This window comes from Gouania willdenowi, chromosome 20 (assembly GCF_900634775.1).
Source record: "Gouania willdenowi chromosome 20, fGouWil2.1, whole genome shotgun sequence".
NCBI classification, from domain to species: Eukaryota; Metazoa; Chordata; class Actinopteri; order Blenniiformes; family Gobiesocidae; genus Gouania; species Gouania willdenowi.
In genome coordinates, this window is record NC_041063.1 from 17,750,221 (window position 1) to 17,773,795 (window position 23,575).

A 23,575-nucleotide genomic window follows, 5' to 3' on the forward strand; every position below is an offset into this window, starting at 1 on the left:
TTTGTAAATGGAAATGAAAGACTTCTTCAAAACAGATGTATTTTATTCAAACACGACAAATATAAACCTATGGAGGTAGATTTGTCTCAATTATTTAATTCTAAAAAAAATCAATTCAATCAAAATAAAACTTTTTCAATCTAAAAAAAATAAATATTTTTAAAGTAAAGTGCTCAAATGCAAAAGACAAAAAAAAGCCACCCGAATATTTGCATTTGAACAGTTTTATTATTATTGAAGTAAACTTTAGTTTAAAGTAGTTTTTTTTTTTTATTGAAATGTGTTCATTTCTTCATTGAATAATAAACGCAAATGTATCTCCATATAAACCTGGGCCGATTTGTTTGTTTAAAGCGCTTTTAATTGTCATTTAAAAAAATAATAAATTAAACAATTAAATTAGTTTATCATGGTGATTTAGTGTTTTGCTTAGTTCTAAACACTTTTGATTTTCTTTAAAAACTTAATATTTAAAATCATTGTTATTTATCTTTTAATAAACAAGTTTAACAAGGAATTTAATTTTGTGTAACAGCGGACATGTGATTTCACACTCGTTCAAAAGCCAAACATTCTATCAACAAAAGGTTTTATTATTGAAATTGTAACTGCAACAGGCAAGTATCAAAAGGGTCAATACAGCAAAGCCTTTACAAAACCTGTCTGGACACTGAAGTCTTCCCAAAAAATGGCTGTTGCAACAAAGTGTAAACAGTTTTATCAACAGTCTTACAGCACTTACAGCAAAATACAAATCAGCTAAAGTAAGAAAAAGCACCTGTCATCGTTCAAAAGGATCAAAACACCAAACACAACTTGTGCCACTTTACAGAATCGAAGTCGACAACCCAAAAAACAAACAAATGGAATGTTCAAATTCATTCGATCGCTTTCGTCTTCCTAGAAAAAAAAGTAGAAGACGAAAAAGTAAAACGACAGCTGGAGTTGTTCCTCGAGACAGAAAGGCAAAGGAGTCGGACAGTGCATTGAGACACGAGCACACCATGCACTTGACGGGAACAGGAGTTGGTTTGGTCACTTAGCATAGTTTGTGCATAGTTATAAGGCATCAGTCGAGCAGTCCTTAAGGGTTCATGTGGCTGTGAGAGACATTCTGGGGGTGGGGTGGGAGGAAGTGTCCATCAGCGAATCCTTACCGACAACAAAAACTGTCAATCTCACCCTCCTATAAAGAGACTGGCAAAACCCTGAGCGAGTCAAGATGCATGGAGTGGAGTTGCAGGCGAGGTGCTGGTTCCAGATTGAACTGGGACACACGAAAGCATCGGAATCCAAAGCCTTCATGAGATGTTGTGGAGAAGCTGCAGATCCCACCATTATATTCATCTGGGACTGCAGGAACACATTGTAGCACAGGTGGAGGAGTAGTTTATGGCATCAGGTGTGTCTGAGTACGGTTCTGCTCATGGCTTTAAACAGTGGTTCTTCACATCTGTGCTTGGAAAGCAAAACCGTGGAGCCGACGTGAGACACTTCAGTTCAAGAAGGAGCGATAGCAACAAACGAGGAGATGCGTAAACAGTCTTCGTAGAGGCAGCAAAAGGACTGGGCTTGTCACATTTTTTTTTTCAACGCATGTTTTAGTACATGAGGAAGATATCTTTAATACAAAAATGCAAACACTGCATTGCTCGAAAGTCTTCGGAGGATCTTGTGTCCAAACACACATCGGTCTTCAAATCTTACTTTTCACAATGACACTTCAAAATACCAGGGAAAAAAATAAGTTCTGCTTCTCCAGGTTCTCATACTGCTTTCCCCATAATTAGGTTCATCAAGAAAACAAAGTGGTGTGTTCAGTCAGTAATGCGAATGGACAAATAAATACATCAAGGCAAAAAAGGAAATACAGCAGTAGCCAAATGAGGTATCGATGTATTGCTCTATGCCAAAAAAAAAGGAATTAAAAAATTAAATAAATTAAATAAAATCAGTGGTTTATCAAGGTGGGAGGCAAAAGCTACAAAAAAAGAAAAAATCAACATGAAGTTGGGATCAGGTGGGGCAACATGGCGTGGCCTTAAGGAGGTGATGGGGCACACGTCGAGTGTCAGGATTCTCTGCTTCCCTGAGGTATTTCTTTGGAGCTGGTTCCTCTGGGGGCGGCCGCGGCTCCCTCTCGGCTGGTGCTGGCGTTGCTGGTCTCTGCCTCCTCGGAGGTGAGGGTTTGTTCCTGCTGCAGGCTGCCCCAGCTAGCCTTGTTCAGCCTCATGTGGCCGAGCATGGTCTGAGACAGACGTGTGTCGGAGAATCGCGCCCACTCTGCAAACAGCGGCTCCGCTACATACGTCATGAAGCCTAAAGTGGGGGGTAAGGCATTTCAATCAACTACAAATAATAATAAAAAAGGAAAAAAACCAGACACAGCTCAAGTACTTGCCTATTTGGATGTTTCCTACAGAGTTTATCTCTCTGTCACAAAGAGGGCTGACTTCAAGTTTGTGCTTCTTCTCAACGTCTCCTGCATTTATAAATGGGACAAAGTGTCAGATCTTAAATATAAACCTATTATCATAAATATATTAATTACATTTTTGTAGCCGTCATTTGGTCAAAAATATATAATCATCTTTGAGCATTGTGTTCTGAGTGGACAGAAACTCTTCTCCTTCTCTTGGCCGGGTAAATGATGTTTAGAAATCCAGGAGCATGACGCTGGATTTCAGCCAATCAGAGATCTTTCTACAGAGTGCTCCATGAACTGTTTTAGACGTTACCATTGGCTGCTCGACTGAAGTCAATGCGCGTGCACGTACCATTGATAGTAAAAGGGCAGTGGCAGACGTTCCAGCAGAAGTGCCCATCGCGGCGTTAGGAACAATGGTTACACGGCAAAGCAAGCGGAAAAAGGTAGACTGACGTGAAGAAGCAACAGTCTAAAGGCACAAAAATACTCGGGAGGAACGTACTCCGTGAAGTCCCCATATCAGGGGTGGACTGCGCGCGATCCGCTTTCAGTCCATGCGCAGTCTGCCCCACATACCAAGACAGAGGGAGAGTTAGAACAGATGGGATAAATCACTTGTAAACCTAAGAGAAGCATATGCAAGGTGGAGAGAACATGCGCAACTAATGTGCAGTGTGGATGTGGAGTGTCTTTGTTCTGCAGGAATCAATGCAGCGTGGATGCTTGTGTGTGAGCCTCTAGTTACGGTCATCAAAGCAGTGAGTGATACGTGCTTTCATGTCTCTGAAACATCAGAAAACTCTTCAATAACACAAGATAAAGTCCCTACATTTGTCGCTCATCTCTGTGGAGAAAAAAGTCACTAAGAGCTCCACAGTTGTGCGCATTCACAAGGATACTGGTAAGAGACGATAGGATTCGAAACACGGAGGGGAGGGTGGAGCAACTCATTCTACATACTGCAGCTTTAACAACAGTCGCTCACCTTGCTGGAAGAACTCCTCAGTGACTTTCTCGCTCCACTGTTTGCTCAGCTCCCAGGGCCTGCAGGGGTTACAGATGTCTGCACACTTCAGAGCCATCTGCATGCAGTAGGGAGGAGAACAGAACAGGATTAGAACCATGTGGAGGTTTTGCAGCTGCGACACAGGAGCATACCACTACCCACCTGCAGGATGAAGTGACGGTGGCTGCCGTTGCTCAAACACAGGCTCTCCTGGTCCAGGTGCTGACGGAATCTGGACAGGTAGTCATTCTGTCTGCTGATGTCTGTGGCAAGGATCAAGGAACCCAGTTCTCTCTCCATGTTCAGGCTGAGAAATAAAAGATGGGTTTTAAAACATACTCTTGTCTATATTGCCTCATACCATGATGTAAGAAACTGTTGGAGCTTTAAGCAATAAATAAATATCAGACTGACCTGTCCTCAGCGGGCCAATGGGAGAACAGCCCAGTTTCTCTGAGCAAACCCACTGCTGACTTCCAGTGGTGGTTCTCTAGAACTGAGGTATTCTGTGGGTTCCCAACAACAGACAAAAACAACCACATTATACAATATATAGACATTATAGGTGCTTCATTTGGCTATCTTACTCTGTAGAGTGTGGCTAGATAGTGGTCAGTCTTAATGAGGAAAGGCTGGTTGACCCCAGGATGGTCCAGGTCATGTGTTGCAGCTGCCAGTAGTCCCAGTAGGATGTCAAAGGAGGTCAGGGACTTTGCAAGCTGCTCTCAGCAAAAAAGAAAAAAACAAAACCAAAGCAGAATGGGTAGAATCAATAATAAATTCATGTTTTAATTAAATCTGATTAACTTTTCTCTTGTGCAAGGCTCACCATGGGCTCCTGCATGTAACAGTACATGGCCTGTGTGACATCGGCTGCATGCACAGCGTTGTGGTACGGGTTGTCACTGTGGTAGTCCTCCTGCACCATGACCAGAAACCTCCAGAGTTTGACCATGTCCAGCTGGAAGAGCTCCACCATGCCGTACTGGTTGAGCAGGTGGAAGGTCAGGTTGATCAGGCTGTTACCTGAACAGGAACGAGGAAGAGCAGCAGCTTTCTCAGCCTTGGCTAAAACTGTCACACTGCAAACAACCCTCGGCCAGAGGACGTTATTTAAAGTTCATGCAAATATTATTTCCACCGATCCACCACTGTGGTGCTATGTGGGTGATAAATGGTCAATATTTGAAAAGCCTTTTTGTTCTAACAAACAATTAGGATCCTGTAATGTGGTTGAGTTCAGTGAGAACAGAAAACATACTGTAACTAATGACGATAATGATGTTCTGTGCACTCATTTCTGTAAAATAAAACCTCTTTCTTTGCACAGGTTATTTTCTTTACTTTCATTCTACAGGAATATTTTTATATAAAACCTCAGAAACTTAAAATTCAACCAACCAAATTTAGTATATCAAAAATAGCTGTTAAAAACATATCATCTGTTTTTAAATCATAAATCAATATATTTTCCTGTGCAACATTCATTTCACAACATGCTTTTGTTAAGTTTAATTTAAAATAAAAGAAGAGTCCAACATGAAAGACATTTAGCATTTATTTATTTATTTTTGACCAGCTGTCTGAAACCCACCCAGTACCGATCCACGACTCACTTTTGGGTCCCGACCCACCAGTTGAGAATTGCTGCTCTAGAATCTAAAGTTTATCCCATGATATCTACTGCATCAGCATTCTATTTTTGAGCTGTCAAACTGCATCAAGTTGGGAATAGAGCGACTGTTTCTGTCACCCAACAGATGGCACCAGTGATTAAACAAACCATGAATTTTCAAAAGAAGTTTAATTTGATGAGTCGTTTAATTAAGCTTTTCATCAGAGTCATACTTTACTCACCATTTGTAAACTTATCAAAGAGGAAAATGTCAAAGTTCCAGTGGCCGACTTTTTCCAACATGCACTGCAAAATAGAAAGAAAAAAAAGAGGAAAATTAAATTAAATGCAGAAGCTAAGAATTTACAGAACAAAGTGAGAGCCGTACTCTGGCCTGTCCAGTGTAGTCTTCATCGAGGATGTGTAAGGGGATCTGCTGGGGGATTCCCCGCAGCAGACGGGATGAGTGCAGGTATCTCTGGAAGCTGAGAAGTCTTTGGATCCTCCTTTCAGGTTCCGAACTGGCCGACGAGAAGCCGCAGCCCAGCCGTGCTGCACACAGACACATCTCAATGCATTCCCAAAAAAAAGGTAACAACACATCGGCATCATTTTATCAAACAAGTTTAACTAAAAAAGCTCAGACTCGTTAGACTCACTGGGTTTGGACCAGCTCAACAGGGATCTGACACAGATATGGCAATACACAAACAGAGGGTGCTGATGCAGCCACCCACTTGTAAGCCTTTCGTCTGGGATCACACAGCAGACATGCTTTGTCACTTGTCTCTCACATGCACACGCTCGACAGAGGCACGGTGTCAGAAAAAACTGTGGCCGGGCTCCGGAAACACATCAGCAGGAAGTAAGATTAATCCTGGCCCCTCATGTAGAAACTCAAAGCTGGTCTAAATCTTCCATAAACTCTCAAAATCTCTCCAAATGATTTCATTGTGTGTATTTTTTTTCCCCTCTCTTCATTGTATCTGTTGATCTCGCTGAAGAAGACGTATTAGGACAAGCATTAGGTTACAAACTTACTGTGGAGAGTTCGAAAGTCGATGCACAGGTAGGGATGGGAACTTCTTCGTTCCGGTTCAAATCCAACCTGACTTCTGACTCTCACATCTCCTGGAAGAAATCAGCACTTATTTCCTCAAGATACAAAATAAGATGAAACTAAAAAAAAAAAAAAAAAGGCTCATGAAACTCTAAACCAAACATGTGACAATAATATCCTGGGGTTTATTTTTGCTGGAGCACCTAAACGATGGATTTCACCATGTCAGGATCATGAGAATGTGACAAAAAAAATATCTTGCCCCAGTATAGACCAGGCTTGGAGTCAGTTATAGTTGCAATCGCATAATTGGTAATCAATTACAATTATCACGTCATGATTATAGTAATTGTAATTGGGGAAAAAAAGATTTTGCTGTTGTAATCGTAATTGCATTATAATTCAATTCAGGTAATTGACTTTCTAATTGTAAGTGGCAGTAACATTCCATAAAAACTGTAACTTGCAATTTAATTAATCACAGAACTGGGGAACCATGTTATAGTTCTATGGATTATTGGCTTACACATATTTAGTTAACAATTAATAAAATATGTTCTCTTAAGGATCATTTTATCTTGGATGGGATGTAACTGAAACTGAATTGCCCCTCGGGGATAAATAATCTGAACCATTTTAAAAAGGCAAAATGGACAAAAAAGTTGAAATCGAGGGGTATACTGTCAAAAAAAAGGCTCAAACGCCCACACCAAAAATATTAAAACCAATATCTTCATGGATAAGGAAGCCTAAGAAGGGAACCAAGAGATGGAAAAACAAATTGGATGATAGATAATATTTTTTAAGTGCATTTTAAAGCTAACTCAAGAGCAAAGTTAAGTTTATGGAATTATCAAAGGCTCAGCAATTGTGATTAATTGTAATTGAAATGTAGTAAGTGAGAACATTTTGGAATTGACTTTCAGGAGAAAAATTATAATATATAATTTTACTGTTATTGGAGAAAATGCCAGTTAACATGATCATAATTGAATTGTAACTGAACATGGATAATTGAAGGCATAATTGTAATTTATAAATGTAACTGACACCAACCCTGGTATGGACTGAATAGCTTTTGTTATGAGGGCGACAAGTTATTTGAACAGCTTTTGTTCTTGATTTCTGAATAAATAACCTGTAGATACCGCAGTGAACGCTTTACACTTCTATGTTAACTATATTTTAACTTTTAGGAAGATTTAGCCACTTCCGACTGATCATAGCTCCAGATCTCTGCTGTGGTAAAGTCCATCATTTTTGTATTTCCTGCAAACTTACATCAAGCACATGGTGTGATTGGTGATTAGATTGGAACAAAGCCCTGGGGGAAGTACTCGAGCTTTAAGCACAGTCACACACAAACAACAACCACGTCCCAGAAAAAGGAAATTCAACATACAGATGGCATGTGAGCATGCAATGCCATCTCAGGACAATCTGCTCTAATATTAGTACTCTGTGCTGTTGCGTGGGATCAATAACGAATCTATGACTGATTTTAGTACCAGGCAGAGGAGAAGGAACAAGCTCCAGACTTGGTCCCGGACCGGACAGATGGCAACTGGTCAGCTTGTAGACTGCAGTGAAATAACAGTGAAGTGACAGGATGACACTGTAATGCTAATGCAAAGGGGGGGGAAAAATGCTAGTGTGTCATTCCAGGCAACAGTAAATATGGTGAGATGTAGCGGTGCACTGATCAAGGTGCTAAAGAGTGCAATGGTTGGTTTTCAGGAATGCACTTCAGATTGTGTCAGATGTGCATCGAGTTTGAAAAGCAGTCACACAGGTGTGTAGTTTCCCACAACCAGCACGTTACTTACTTGCAGACAGCTGTTTGAATACTATACAAGCTCCTATCAAAATAACCAAAAACTAAGAATTACCATTCAGGGCATGATAAAAGCTGAACATTTTTATGAAATACAGCTGGCAAATAATTTATTCTTGTCTTTATCTTAGAGCTCGATCCCCTGAAACAAGCCTTTAAGGTACTCCAATAAAACTGCCTTTCACTAATATTAGTTGACAGCTCATACCTTATGGTCACAAAGGACACTCCTGCCATGATGTTACCTCCACCATGTTTGATATCCTGAATTCAATGGACGCTTATTCTTCTGTTTCAGCATAATTTCTTTATGTATTTTTTATTTTTTTCAAACATCAGCCAACCTGCTCTTTATTATGAATAACTATTTCTTAAAACTTATCCAGACAATTAAAGCCTCTTGATTCCTTCGGTTCATTAATTTTTTTCTGTGCAAAGCAATAGAAGTCCATACCTCACAAACCTAGACATTTTGAGTCTTGTTTAACCCATTTCACTTTATTTTTCCAACTCCTGACTCCAATCAACTAACTTTAGAATGATTATTTAACAGGATTACTTACTGTTTCCAGCAGTTCTGCAAAACTTTAATTTCTACAAAGAATGTGAAATAACAGCAGTCTACTTAATGCAAGGTTAAGTAGATCTGCGTGTCTATAATTGTGATTACATTACGTTATATTGACTTAGGCAAAGCAATTAATTTCAAAATATTTGTGTTATTATGACTGCGTGTTTATCAGCTGTATCTGCAGATGCATGCACTGGTGCACAGCGCATGCATCTGCACTTATGAGATTAGTGTGTTTTGAGTGTCACGGGGTCCATGTTTCCCCCCACAGTGCATTAGCGCTGGCGCTCCAGGGTGGATGTAGGTCATGTCATTATAACTGATGTTGCGAAAGCTCCGAGTCCTGCTATTTGAAAGCATGTTGGCATTAACTTGGCAGACTGAACCCTGGCTGAGGCAAACGCCGGTGTACATTAGCGTGCTTCTCCTCACACTCGCTTTATTAACAAAAAAAAAATAAATAAATAAATAAATTCAATCTACCAGACAGATGTTTTATGTTGACGTATGATACTGTCAGCACACTTAACCAAGTAAAATAATTATACTTGGTTATATTAAATAATAATTCTTTCCACTTACTGAAATGCTTTTACTGTAACTAGAAACAGCTGAGACTGCAGACAAATCGCATACAAGCTACAAGCAAACAGTTTAGCAACATTATATAAAACTGAGAATTAATGGCAGCAAAACAGTTCAATGACATATTATGGGTGACTTCTGTCCAACCAGCTCAATGGCCTTCAAACACAAGATTTGCATTAAACATGTTTGGATGGTGAAGAAAGTTCAGGGCCACAAAAATAGGTTAAAACACTTTATTATCACTAGAAATATTACCGATTAGGCATCAGCCTTGTTAGAGCCCAATATGCAACAACAAACCGAAATGTAATAGGACCCGAATTGTTGTGATAAAAAAAAATTAATAACTGGTCAATAATGCAACAAGATGCTGAGCCCAGTTATTAAAAATGTCATGTTTCTCCAAAAGGCTTTAATAATAACACACACATGCATCAGTGTATACTACGCTCTACATTAAAGGAGCCTAGGGCAGGATCTAGAAATCAGACTCAAAAGTGACACCATGGTGGTTAGTGTAACCGCAGCCATCAGCCAAGCCACCACGGGAACGCGCATAGAATGTCTGTCACCGGAGCCGATACTGTGGATAGAGGATAGACACCTGACCCAACAGCACCGGACGGGTCGGGTTTGGACAGATATTTAGAAGTGGTCACATAGTGTCGCTTGCATGCAGCGTTCTTCCTTTCCTGCTGCAACAGCCACGCAGTGATCCGCGGTGGATGGACCAGAGGACTATTTTAAAAGAATACACCGTTGAAACTTTTCTTTTACTGCACAATAACATGGATTATCTTTATCTTTGATACACGGATTACTTAAACAGATTTAAATGGGATCAACACTTCTGTTACATTATTTACCAGTTATTACATTTCAAGTCTTATTACCTTTTTTAATAACAATTCGGGTGTTGTTACATTTCAGGTCGTTGTTACAGATCATGCTCTAATATTGTATTTCACAGCAAGCCCTTTATCCTTACGTTCCTGTTCTATACTAATTACAGTGATCAAAGGATGACGGGTGAATGACACATGCATCGAGAAAACTCAGATCGACACGTGCGTGAACAGAAATGCTCTCTGGCAAAGAACCTTCTGTTTAGGGTTGAGCTGAAATCTTAATTTTTGGCGACAAATCCGATTCAAAACACTCAACAATACATAAACCTACTATGACCAAAAGATTAGAAAAAAATATCAGGAATTGACTGGATTTGGGGGGCGTGGTTTTTAGCACACACTCCCTTATCATAATCTCTACATCATGCCCTGCATATCTCATCCATCTACCAGCCATTTCCAATGCATCTCAGTGCATTTTTAAGCCATTGCATATCAAGAAATGGGGGTGATTATAGTGTATATAAGTCTTGATTATCTTTGTGTGCATATACAGTAATGGGAAATGACTTACCTAGCATTCGAATGTACAAAGCCGTCTGGTCCGAGCTGTCATAGGAGATGGCCCCTCTTCTCTAAACAGAAAGAAAAATCCATTATGTTGAAAGTCAATGCAAATATATAAAGCTGCACACAGTAAAATCAGTCAAGATAGTTTTTGTCACTTTCACCCTTCATCCTTTTTTGGCATTTAAAAAAATGCAGAAGTCGTTCAAAGTGGGTGGCGTTCTGCTGCTACAGTTTGTCCTAATCTGAGCTGGGTATGTACCGCACTTCTTACACTGCTGTTGCACTGATAAACAAGCGGCAGCTTTATATTGTTGGGCTGATATGGCACTGCTATCGGTGATGTGGGGAACACATGTGCACAGAGCATTAACTCCATGGAGGTTGTTTTGTATCACATTCAAACCACATCCACTCAACGTGTTTTCTATGACGTTACATTCTTCCTCTCTAAGAACACTAATAACATTCACCTTTAAATACTGACATTTTGAACTGTATTTAATAAGTAACGTTTTATATATTGTGCGTCAGCCACGATATTATCACTGCAGGAACGATTAACCAGGATAGATAAACACACCCTACTTTAATACCATAAAATCAGATGCATAACAATAGAAAAGTTAAGAAGAATCATTAATATAAAGCCAAACACGTTTCCAGCCAATGTAAGCAACAATAAATAACGTGCGACAGAACTCCAAACTAAAACTATGTGAAAAGTGAGCTTTGGACGCTTGCTAGTGTTTGGATGTTTCTTTTCACGTTGAAGAAGGAACAAGATGTCAAAATATGGAGAGAGCTGGCAACAAACCAGGTGTCAGCAATAACATCTTGTATATCAACGTACATCTGTGAAGAGGAGGGAGCAGCAGCAGTGGTAAGTATCAACACTGGTTCTGTGGTAGATGCAGCAGAGATGACTGACCGCATGTTTGCTCTGTCGACAAACAGCTGCTAAGGGCTCGGCTGAAGTGTTGGCTCACCTCTCCGTGCACTCCACACATCCTGGCCCTACTACACTACGCCAATCCAACACTACACTCTCCTTTCGAGGACTACCCTCGGACAGAGTTACCAAAGCCACTGGGAGCCGGACTTACAGATGGGTTGGGTTGCTCACAGCAGAGTTGGAATGATTCCTCAAGGTCCTCGAATACCTTGAATTTTCTCTGCCTTGAAGCAATGTTTATTTAAAAAATACATATATTGTATTATTGTTATTTTTCCATGCATATTTTATCCGCTGCATTTGATGCCTTAGGTCAACACCACATGTAGTAAATAGAGCCTCTGATTTTCCCTAGTTTCATTTTAGAGTTTACTCCTTTCCGCGTCAGTTTACACATTCCCATTTTGTTTTCATTTTATCAAACTTCAGGCCAAACATGCTTAATAGATGCAGTTAAAGGGGTTAACTATTTATATCATTGACTGTCATATTTATTAACAGCAGAAATACACAGAAACAAGCACGGGCTGGGATCTCGCGAGATTTGGCGTTTAGCAGTTTGCTACACTAGTTAGACCTAGACATTAGACCACACGTTTTAAGGCAAAAAATATTTTGCTTTTGGCAACAAACAGTAGTGATATTTGTTTTTCTAATTTGCATAATACTTATGTAGAATACATTTATGTAAATATTTCTTGAAAAGTAAACAAATTGGTATTATTACTAATTTTCTATTGTATATTTCAAATTAGGGAATACCCAAGCAAAAGTATATTTAAAATTATTACTCGATTAATCAATGGAATAATCGATGGAATACTCATCATTCCTGATGCTATGAAATGTTTTGATGACGACTGGTCCTTTGTATAGTCTAGAAAACTAAAGACTGTGTTTGGCTCGCAGATCCCTGGCCTATTGACTGTCTGGTGGGTAAGATTGCTCGTCATAACATAATAAACAAAAAGAAATAAAAAAAATTCAAATCCAGTATATGGAAAAACATTAAGATCTTTATGAAAACCTTTAGCTTAAAAAACACTGATTCAGCATTAAATGCTGGCTTTGATGAATCAGTTTCTACTCTGGTATTAATTAATCACATTCTGCTCTGCTCACACCACACACTCCAAAGTACTACTTGCACCTTTTAGTTAATCTTGATCAAGTTGTAATCACACTTACACACACCTGGCAACGTCTCTTCACTAAAACGCTGACAGCATCCACTCTAATGCTAATATTTCACTGACTGGCAAACAGCTTGGCTCAGGGTGGGTAATGTGCAAAGCTGTATTTTAGTGTCAACACAACTCTGTGTTTACACACGGCACCGGTGTTTAGTGTGAGTGTTATAGATTGTGTTTATGTATGCAAGGCCTGTGTGCGTGTAAAAGGCGGCTGCTATTGGCTGTAGCATGCGTGGGAACTGCACAGTGCTGGCTCCGAACTCAGGAGCCAAGAGTGACCATCCCAGCCAACACTTGCTCAAACAAACATTTTGGCCAGCTCCAAACGCACAGAACCCAAACACACAGCCAGCCACCGACGACTGTTATGCGCTACCTTGTATGTTAGTAAAAGGTAAGCAGCAACTCATGTCGGCAATGTCACATTATCATTACAAACAGAGGAGACGGTCACATTTTAGCCTTGAAAAAAACAGTCTACAATACACTGACACACTTGTCACGCCCACCTCACAAGACAAACAAACACTAAAAACTGTGAGTACATGCTTCATGTCATTATTTGATGACAACGTGAGGCACGTTGTTCTTTAAATGGTGGAAAACGAGATAAACTTGATTTTAAAAAAGCAGGACAAACATTTTTGCATTGAACAGAAATGTTAACAGAAAGAAAACACTAAGCCCTTAAAGCTGATGAAGGTGCACATGTACACATTCTGTTAAACAAGTACCAGATATTTGATGCCTAAATGGCTTAGTCAGGTCATTTGCAAAATTGCTGCTTTTAAGAAGTGCTCCCGGTCTGCAGCCTGCGTTACTCATCAAAAATAGTCCATGGAAAGACAAGTCATGACCCGGCAACAAGGTCATCGTTGGCCCGGACACACTGACGCATTTGGGTAGTGGAGAAAAGCCTGTTTGATCTGATCCAACACACAACCAACCGTAACTAAGAATGCTACGAAGGAAAAACAGTGCAACACAGTCATATCTATGGTTAAATGCAAGTGCTGACCTCATATCCAGGCACAGGTACTTCTATGTTCTATCCATAGGTGACTGTGGTTCACACTCCAACAAAGTAACCTACTGTTGCCGACTATTGTTCTCTGTTTGAGTAACATCACTTGATCAAGCCTTTTCTAACATTCCACACTACAAAATAAGTAATAAAAGTATGTATGATTCATGCCGATATATCGGAATCGACCGATATGCAAGGCTGCAATATCAGTATCATATCAGAAGTGAAAAAGTTGTATCGGAACATCCCTACAAAAAACACAATAAATTACGGTAACAATGAACTTTAAAAAAATAAGAAAATAACTTATGCATTCGTTTACAGAAATTCATATCCCACAAAGCAATGCACGAAAATGTCAAACGGAATGTTCACAGTGGAAATGAAAATCAAACTTTCAAGAGGCAATTTCAACCTTTTTAAATAAAGTAAATAATTTGATTAATTGATCGAGGAGGCATACACTATGATTTTATCTAATAAAAAAATATTGTGGGTAGCAGCTTTAAACTTTTTCCATGGATGTTTAGTAGCTGTGGCTCCACTCCATTTATTCGGCTGTTACCAAGATGTTTTAGTTTTATAGAGATGGCATTGCCCAATGCCATTATCATCTTTCAGCTGGACATTGCCCTGCCACAAGATTGTTCAGGTATGATTCAACTACAACAAGTTTGAGGTTAGATTATGTACCAACTCACCCTCTATGGGGATATTGGGGTTGCTGTTGCTTATCCCAGCTAACTTAGGATACGCAGAAAAGTATTGTTAACATTCCTCAATACGATACCAGTCTATCATAGTGCTATACGAGTTAGACAAGTTAAAGAGAGGAACTGAAACACACAATCCCCCCACTGAGAGGCAATGGAAGTAGTGCACCACCAAAAGATTCCCTTATTCTATTGTTGGATCTTTTTATTCAGATGTTTTTTTCTTCTTTTGTTTTGCGGTCCTCTTTTTTCTCCCAAATTAAACAAAGAAAGACAAAAAGACACCAAGGGGCATCGAGGGATTAAACCAATTTCTGAGAAGATTTTTTTTCTTGGAAGATACAACAACAAATACTTTTCATGGGAAAGTTAGCTGCTGGTCTATTTCAACAATGAAGAAGATAAGCTTTGTTTTGTTTTGTTTTTTAACTGCTGGCAAAATCTTTTACCAGATTGAAAAGATACAGCTTTTTAAACAGTCATCATTAGATAAGTTTGCAGTGCTGCACATGTTAATCACTGACACCAGCAAGTATATCAGCGCAAAAGTATTCAGCGTGATGGAAATCAGTCAGCATATAACATCTAAGGAATTGTCTTTTGTTAAGGAGATTGTGACATCTTATCAAGAAATGCTTACAATCATCTTTGTTCAGATACAAAAGCAACTCACTACAAAGAAACAAAGGCACTAAGCAAAGCTGAAAACAAGTTCACACGGCTGGAACACGTGTGTTTTATTGTGACCACCTGGACGTACTATGTAAGAATGCCTGAATCTAATCATAGAAGTTAATGCTTCTTTTCATTTCACAATAGTTAGTAGAATTTTTAGTGGGTGCGATTACAGTAAAAGGACTTGGAAACAGCCATCAGAAAGGAAAAAAAAACAAAACACTTAAGCTAGGTTGTCAATTTGATCAACAGTGTTGGAAAAATTGCAAGTATACTTTTTTATTGTAAATTTGCCCAATTATTTAAGTACCTCTTTAAAGTATGCAGACAACAGAAAACAAAAAGTACAATTCAGCTACATTTAGACAAAGGAAAACTGGTCTTGCTAGATGCTATTTGGTCTTTATTGGGCAAGGTTGAAATTACAGTCCACTATTTAAAATTGCAAAAAATGGACATTTGACCATTTGAAGAAATGCGATGAGGTAGCTTGGTCGCCTACCAGGAAAACATCCAGCATTGTATTCCAACAAAGGAAAATATTACAAGCTGGTGGAGGCAGTGTGCAATATTTAGTTAGTGGAATGTTGCCATCGATGTGAATGGTACCAAGACATGTACCACCTGCCTAATCATTACAGCAGTGCAGACAATGGGCACTCTACCAAGAAAACTTTATGCAATGATGGCAAATGCGTCTTAGTTGGAACCGCAATGAAACAAAAATGGTTCAGACATGATTTGAGGGACACAGCAAGGGACTTAATGTGTTTACTTAGCCTCTAAATTCCCCAGATCTCAATCTAATCTAACATCTGTGTGTTGTGCAGGACAAAACAAGCCAGATCCAAAGAGGCCCCTACTTGTGATCTCATACTTAGTGAGGGGACTGAACGTGAATAACATTTAGAAGAAAAACTGGAACCTACACAATGCATGTCAATCACAAGGTAATACAAGTGTAATGATGACGCACGATCATGCTTGTTTTGTAATTTTACAAACATAACCCGTTTAACTAAAATGTATTTACTTTGAAAGGCTTAACACCAAACACCTGCAGTGGCACTCCGATGGCTTGTTTCCTGCTGCAGTTTGAGAAAGAGCTCAATTCAAATTTGTTTGGCGTTTTAACACCCGCATAACACTTTGCTCATTGTGCTCCCAGGAACTCAACATTGGCTCATTTACATAAAGCTCTCGTTACTGATCTCATCTGCCCGTGGTTACCGCAGGTAGGTTTTAAAGGTCAAAAGATGATATCCTAATGGTTTGATTTACTCCAGGGCTTCAATATTTGTCATTTTAAGCCTTCTTTTAGTCAATGGATGACAACAATCGATACCTTAAAGGAGTCACTAATGTGGAATCGAGATATTGCACTGAGCATGGGCAAAACGCTGTTGGAAGCCTTGGTAAATGCCTACTTTTGTCTTGTAAATACTAAAACAAGTTTAACACACAGAAAAAAAAATAAAAAATACATGACGTAAAACAGCTCTTCCTCCTCTGCCACCAGATATCACCAACTGTACCAAAAAGGTACCGCACACAAAGCAGTGTCCCTCAACTTCCCCGTTTCAAACATAGGAGCAATGTATTTAGTGTTAGTAAGTTTTAAAGTTTGCTTTTCACTGGATGACTGAGCTACAAAAAGCTGCAAAGTCAGTTGAGGCCAAGCAAATAAGGAAGCCAGCAGTTTTTTTCCCTTTAAAAGCCATCAGAAACCAAACAGTATACACACATGGATGTAAATTATCAAGATAAAAGCAGCTGAGCTCGGCGCAGTTTCATAAACTGAAAGCTTCCTTCTGAGTTATGACCTCTTGCAGCGCTGTGTTGTGTGGGACGGCACATTCCAGTAACAGAGTGCCAGGCCATAAACACACGCAGGTTTGGAGTGAAAGTGTGTGTGATTGTGAGTGCATGAGCGTGCAACCAGCTGCTGCACACTCATCAAGTCTACCTGTTGGAAGAGTGTTTTATGAGCATGCTGTCCGCTGTGACACTCTCCAGCTGCAATGAGGTTTTCTAAGAGTGCTGTGGATTTGAGAGGAGGCCTGGAGTGATTTGGCCCAATGCCTTCAGGCAACAAATGACTGAACGCAGAACAAAGCCGGAGTATAAAATCTGCAACCACAGTTTTCACTGGCAGGTAAAGAGTAATAAAAATGTTAAAGTCTTTTAGATATCAGGTCCTTATATGTGCTTTTGGAGGAATTCAATGAAATAGGCAGCGGTGAAGGGGTAAGTTTAGCATCAGAGTCTCACCGAGTGTCTACCATGTGTAGGAATTTCATTCATTTCAACATCATTCCCAGGCTTTAATTGCTTCTCGAGGCCAGCTTAATGCCACTACATCCCACACCCTGCTGGCTCTGTGCAGGCCAAACAAAAGCCAGGTCACAGCCCAGTGCAATCTGTCTACACTTACAAACCAGTCCCACTGATAGATACTCCATGTTGAATAGCCATGATATGAGTGTTTAGACACAGAGTAAACTTGTTATAAAATTGAGTAAACGCATTAGATGTCGTGTCAGTTACTATGTTGAGATGTGGGACCTGTGCTTCTTCATGGTCGATTGCACTCGACACCACAGCATAAAAAGAGAATGGTCATGTGATAACAGGGGGCCCTGCCAGAGCAGTGCGCACAGGCTACGAAACCAGAGCCGTGTTTGCGTTTAAATGAAGAATGATTAAAGATACTGTAGCTCATGCTCAGAAAGAAAGGAGCAAAGGTTTAGCAGCGTGGGGGTTAAACTTTTTGTCAAAGGTTGTGAAACACAGGGCTCAGAGTCTGAACGGCTCCTTCAGCATTCTTACCACATCCTGAACTACGTCAATCTGATTGCAATGCTCAGAAAAAGGAGAAAGAAAAAAAGACATCTCTTATCTGTTCAGTCAAATCAACAAAGGGACTCCCACAGAAAGTTGTTCTGTTACTGTATTTTCTTATCAAGATTTGCACAGAGGCAGAATGCACCCTAATGCACAGGCTTATCTTCTGTACCTAACCTTCTAAGAAGAAGACATGATTGTCTGTGCATGATATCTCCAATTGTGTTTTGAGAGGGTGATCTCACAGCTATGACGGCTTATTGGCTTTTCCACTCTTACACACCCATGTGACTGTACACACCAAATCCATACTTTGCATCAGTTTATCGACTTTTGAATCTCAGCTGGTTGTTTTTTGAAAGTTGCGAGAGATAAAATTGAATCGAAAACATGTGACTGCGTCAATCACTCATGCACAGAAAGAGAGCCCATAGTCCTGTCCTGTGCATTACATCTTCCACATGAGCAGACAATGCAGCTTTAGAATGAAGAAAATTACTCAAGAGTGTAGTAGTTAAGGTAAGAACCAAAATGAGTCAAATGTGCCCTACAAAATTTCTAAACAAAGTTATTTATTCTGTTTAGAATTTAATCTGTCCTCTTGTTTTTAATTAGACACCAAATATAAGCTCCATCAAGCTCATCTTCAATCACAATTTTAGGAAATCATCAACAACCAACATGCATTGTCCAGAGAAACAAAGAAGGCATTGTAAAAGAGCAATGATGCCATTTATCGAACGACGCTGTCGTTTTCAACGCCTCTTCAGCAGCATATTTCAGCCAATCATAAACATTCCACAACCACAGAGTGGGATACTTTTCAGAGATCCAGTCGTGCCTTCAACCCTACACTGTTTACAAGAGGAAATGTCTTCATCAGTGAGGGAAGAGGAGGAGGGGGGGGCTGTAGTAGTGAAAGAGAAAGAAAGAGAGGGAGCCCGTGAGTGAGGGGAACAAGATAGCCAAAGACAGAAAGAAAGAGACTGAGACTTTGGCCATCTGTGAATCAGGCAGGGAGCCAAACCCCTGCCCACAGAGCCCCGGCACATGCCTAACTGCCTCTTTCTGCAAAAGGGTAGTCCAGTCCGGCTCCCACAAACAACGAGCTTGTGGAATTTCTCTGCACCAAAAGATGAGTGCCACTAAGATATCTTCCAAGTCCGTCACTGTTAATGAGAAACGAGAAATATTACAGCTAATTTTACTACTGACTAAACCACATGCACCTTTGCATTGAGTGCAAGAAAGATAACTGAATTCACACCTCAAAAGACCATTAACAACAAACATGTATTTTCACCACAAAAGGAAGAATAATACAGACAACTTCTACCTGATGATTGAAAAGGACCTTTGTCCCACTCAATGAACTCAATGACTGGCGATGCTGGCACGAGATAGTAAATTGTTCACACTTGTGTGTCCATGATGAGGGACACTGAAGCGAGTGCAAAAAGGAAATTACTTCATTGTTTTGAATACTACACAATGACAACACAGACCAAAAAACCAGAAGGGTAATACATGTTTGAGGAACCTCAAACCGTGTTTTTACAAGTTTCAGACAGTAGTGATAGAAAGTCCTGCCTTAAAAACTCATCCTATATAAGCGGTCCTCAGTTGAGTTTGGCATTCATCATGAGGCCAGTCTGAGAGAAGGCCTGTGGGCTCAACATGACACACATGGGTGGCTATGTAGGGCACCTATATGAAGCATTAATAAACTGCCCATTGAAATTATGTTCAATCACTGCTCACACAGTCTCAAATGTTGACTTAATGCATTGGTAATTGAGTTAGGGAATCCCATGCATCACTGTGAGAGCATTTACTCTTGAGCTTCTTGTTGGGATCCAATCCAAAGCATGAATGAACATTGGACCCTAAACTACTCAGCTTGTAAGAAATCACAGTAAGAATGAAGTAAAAACACTATGCATCTGTCTACTAAGAGTGTAAGAAAAAAAATCAATTTTATCGTATCAATCTAAAAAATGTCCAAATCGATAAGAAACCATTTTATTGCGCTAACATATGCATAGCACGTAAACGCCCAGTCACTAGGCGTCAGTGAACCACATCAGGCCTTGTTAAACTACCTCACTCCTCAATGCATTTTATCTTGGAAGTTGATTGCACTTTATTTTCATAAAACCTACTAAGGGCCCTATAAAATCCACATTAACGGAATCGCGGACGGTATCTACCAATAAAAACTGGCATGAAACGCAGTCACCGTGGGGCAAGAAACGTTTTTTGTTTTTTAACGGGGAAATGTTTCCTGGGACCGCTTATTAGGTGTACCTCCCTCCTCCCTACTGTCCTGGTAGCCTTAAACTCTGCCTAAACCACCAAAACACTGTCTAAAAACAATGCAAATCATCACTGACTCCTAAATTTAAATACAGAGCCACCAGTGCCCGTTTAACTTTGCTGCACCTGTAAAGCTCTGTCCGTTTTTCGTGTAGCGCAGCTTAGTTTAAATTAGGTTCATTTAAACTAAGTTGATCAAAACTTAATCATTAAACCTGATCATATTCAGTAAACCATTGATCCCTGAGAGGAAATTAGGTGACGTTAATGCTGTTCTCATACATCTTTATATGATATATAAATAATTTAAAAGGAGCAGTCAGAATAATCCATGTCACTAAAACTTATATCTATTTTGTAATTGTATCTCACTTTATTTTTGTTTAATTATGAGGTTTTTTATATATTGGTATTTATTTTGTGTCCTCACAGGACTTAAAAACAAATATTTTCTTTAAAAAAAGGATAAATGTTTCTAAAAAAAACAGAATTAAAAAAATTAAAGTGTAAAACACGGAATTTGGGGAAAAATATAACAGAATTTGGGAAAAAAATAAAATGAATTTCATAGGGCCCTACTACTGGGTACTTTTATAGATGCATGTGGTTACTTTTTTTTAAAGAATCTAACAGAAACAGAATCTGTTGTAGAAGCAAAAGTTAAACTTTTTTGAAAAATGGAATTTGAAAGACGATAAACGTTTGTTAGTTAACATTTAATTTTTCTTGCACGTTTAAAAACAAAAAAAAATGCATTTCATACCATTTTGAACTTGTAAAGGTGAAATATTGAATTATTGATATTGTAATTGATATCATATGTTGTCTAGTATCGGGATATATCGGATTGCTAGCATGATTTTGGAATGTAGCTTCCCCGATGGCTCCGCCTTTACCCCCCTCCCCTCTGTGCTTCGTTTCACTCACATGCATGCGCACAGCTGCTGCAGAAGAGGAGCTTAGCTCATCGCTTGTACTGTGTAGAAACTTTGTCTCATGTCTCATTCAGCAGTAAGTAAACAAATTTTACCATTATATATGTTAAAAAACATGACCAAAAACTCTGTCAGCAGTGACGCGCTTTCAGTATGAGCTCGTGCATGTGATGGATCGAGAAACAGGTTCGTTTTCTTTCCATTGGACAAAGTTATTACAGATTTACAGCTGCCACAGTTGACAGATTATCTTCGTTCCTTTTTCAGAGCACATAAGATCTTAATTTCTGTCAGGACATAAAGACAATTTCAACCAAAAATTGTATCTGGAGAAAAATCGCAAACCCTAGCTTTAATTTCAATATTTTTCGGGGGAGGGGTTTGGAGTAAATGATGTACAATTCATTGATCCATGAGGCCTTCGCTATGTTTTTATCCAATTTAAAAAATAATAATAATGGCAGTAGCAGATTTTAAAAAAAAAAGAAAGGGAGAGGTGGGAGAAAGTAAGGACTGGGTAGTACAGTATATCTCAATGAGTACAGTTCCTTTGTCTGTGTGTAAATAGAAGGCAACATAAATAAACAAATTGATGTTTAATCTTGCAAATACTTGGGTTTGGCTTACACTCTGCCACATCTCTTGGCCAAAGTGTCATCATACATGGTGGGCTTTTTTTTTTTTTTTTTTTTATCAATACAGTGCATGCACAAAGTTGGTTTGGAACATGGCTTGCTGTGTGACATGTGTTTCCGTATGGTCTGAAGAGATACGGTTATGCTCTAAAATTGTTCACTGTGTGCATGCAGGGCCTAAACAACCAACCAGTGACCACCTGCAAGATTCCTCTGGATTATTCATGTTTGTAGAAAAGAGTCAAGGTTTAGGGGGAGGGGTGTGATCACCAGAGCTAAACAAGAGTTGCCCAGATATACACATGATGTATATATGAATGAATTACATTGGTTTAGTGTGTTGATTATTGCGTTCTTTACCTGTGACAGCTGCCTTGGATCAGGAGCCCCGAAGAGAGAAGAGCTGGAGCTAAAACTAATGGCTCCCCTTCGGCTGAGGACATGCTTGGGAACCGGCCTGTCTAGAGGCAAAACCGGTAGCTGATAACATACTTCCATTGAACAGTCAGGGCTGGATCCAGATCAAAAATATATTTAAAAAAAAGAAAAGAAAATCCAACAAAAATCTAACAATTATAGCAGGTGCAGAGAAATAGATGATTTGCGGGTTAGAAAAAATCTCCCAAAAGCAGGAAAAAAATATTAATAATGATGGTTTTGATATAGATCTAAAAAGTATTTGTGTTCATAATGGAGCGACTTAAAACTATAGTCCAGATCGCCTTTGTTTATTGACTGAATGTGTCGTTTACCTCCACCGTGTTACCCTTTGGTGTCATTCTGTGGAAGAAAGGAAACAGGAGATCATGCTGCTGTTGCATTCGCCCCTTTCCTTCTCATTTTCCGCAGATCCGGGCCCACGGACGACGAGACCTGCTTCTTGTCGGTTTCTGTGTCTTTTAGAAATCGCTTCCTCATTTTTTTTTCAAAGCACGGGGAGAGAGAAAAAGCATTGCATCTGGCTGCAGCTCTGCATATCGCACGTCCAGATAATGAAGACAAAAGGTTTCCAAAAATGTCATCCACGCGTCGGCTTCAACGGATGAAGAAGCTCCGGTTGTGAAGGACCGTGGCGGGCGGTCGTGTTAGGGAGGTTTTACCTTCATTTAGGGCTTGGACTTTACACGGGAAGGAATGAAATCAACACGTAGGGATTTTCCGTGTTCTGAAGCAGCATGATGTGGGAACAGTTGTCCAATTCACCGCTGACCGTGAAGCACTCCGTGTCTGCCTCAGAGAGAGAGGAACCCCGACGTTTATCTAAACTCACGCAGCTCCAGAGGCTTCAAATTAAACAAAACGGCACGCAACATAAAAATACCAACCAAAAAGACGAGAAATAAACAAGCTAAAGAGTGTTTTTACCCCTACATCTACCTACCTACCGTCCTAAACATTAGCCTACTGTATGCTTTTAAAGCGCACACCACCTGCCAGAGATGGTGCTGTTGGAGCCAGAAAAAACGCCCTTGTTCTCCATCGACCAATCACATTGAGGTAGCTTTTATCTCCCTCGCGCTGATTGGATAAATCTCTAAAGGCAAAATGAAACAGCATTTGTGATTTGCTGTACGTCCAGGGCGATCCCAAAGACCTATATGAGCAGTCGTTTGCAAACAGCGTGGACTTTCTCAAGGGTATTCCTTCACAACGGGGTTTGCCCTGCAGCGGTCCTACCTCTTATGACTCATAGCACTTAGAAAGCAAGAATTAACCTAGACTTTGAAAAGCAATGGAAACACAGAGGAAAATGACTGTATCTCCA

The 23,575-nt window shown here is 39.7% G+C and overlaps 1 protein-coding gene across 8 annotated transcripts; it reads right to left on the minus strand.

Moving 5' to 3' along the window:
* Positions 1-572: 572 nt before the first annotated feature.
* On the minus strand, positions 573-23,264 carry pde7a (phosphodiesterase 7A). Of its 8 annotated transcripts, none has more exons than XM_028434362.1 (14): positions 22,171-23,264; positions 10,525-10,585; positions 7,936-7,968; positions 7,618-7,689; positions 6,091-6,177; positions 5,438-5,601; positions 5,292-5,355; positions 4,264-4,460; positions 4,022-4,153; positions 3,849-3,940; positions 3,597-3,741; positions 3,414-3,510; positions 2,402-2,482; positions 573-2,319 (listed from the first exon to the last, which is right to left on the minus strand). In XM_028434362.1, the coding sequence occupies exons 1-14, from the start codon at positions 22,306-22,308 to the stop codon at positions 2,072-2,074; spliced, it is 1,611 nt and encodes a 536-aa protein (XP_028290163.1). In that variant the 5' UTR covers positions 22,309-23,264; the 3' UTR covers positions 573-2,071. The 8 variants fall into 8 exon arrangements, with proteins under 8 accessions (XP_028290163.1, XP_028290162.1, XP_028290165.1 ...); XM_028434361.1 differs by having other exon boundaries at positions 6,091-6,180; XM_028434364.1 differs by lacking the exon at positions 7,936-7,968.
* Between the last annotated feature and the right edge of the window lie 311 nt (positions 23,265-23,575).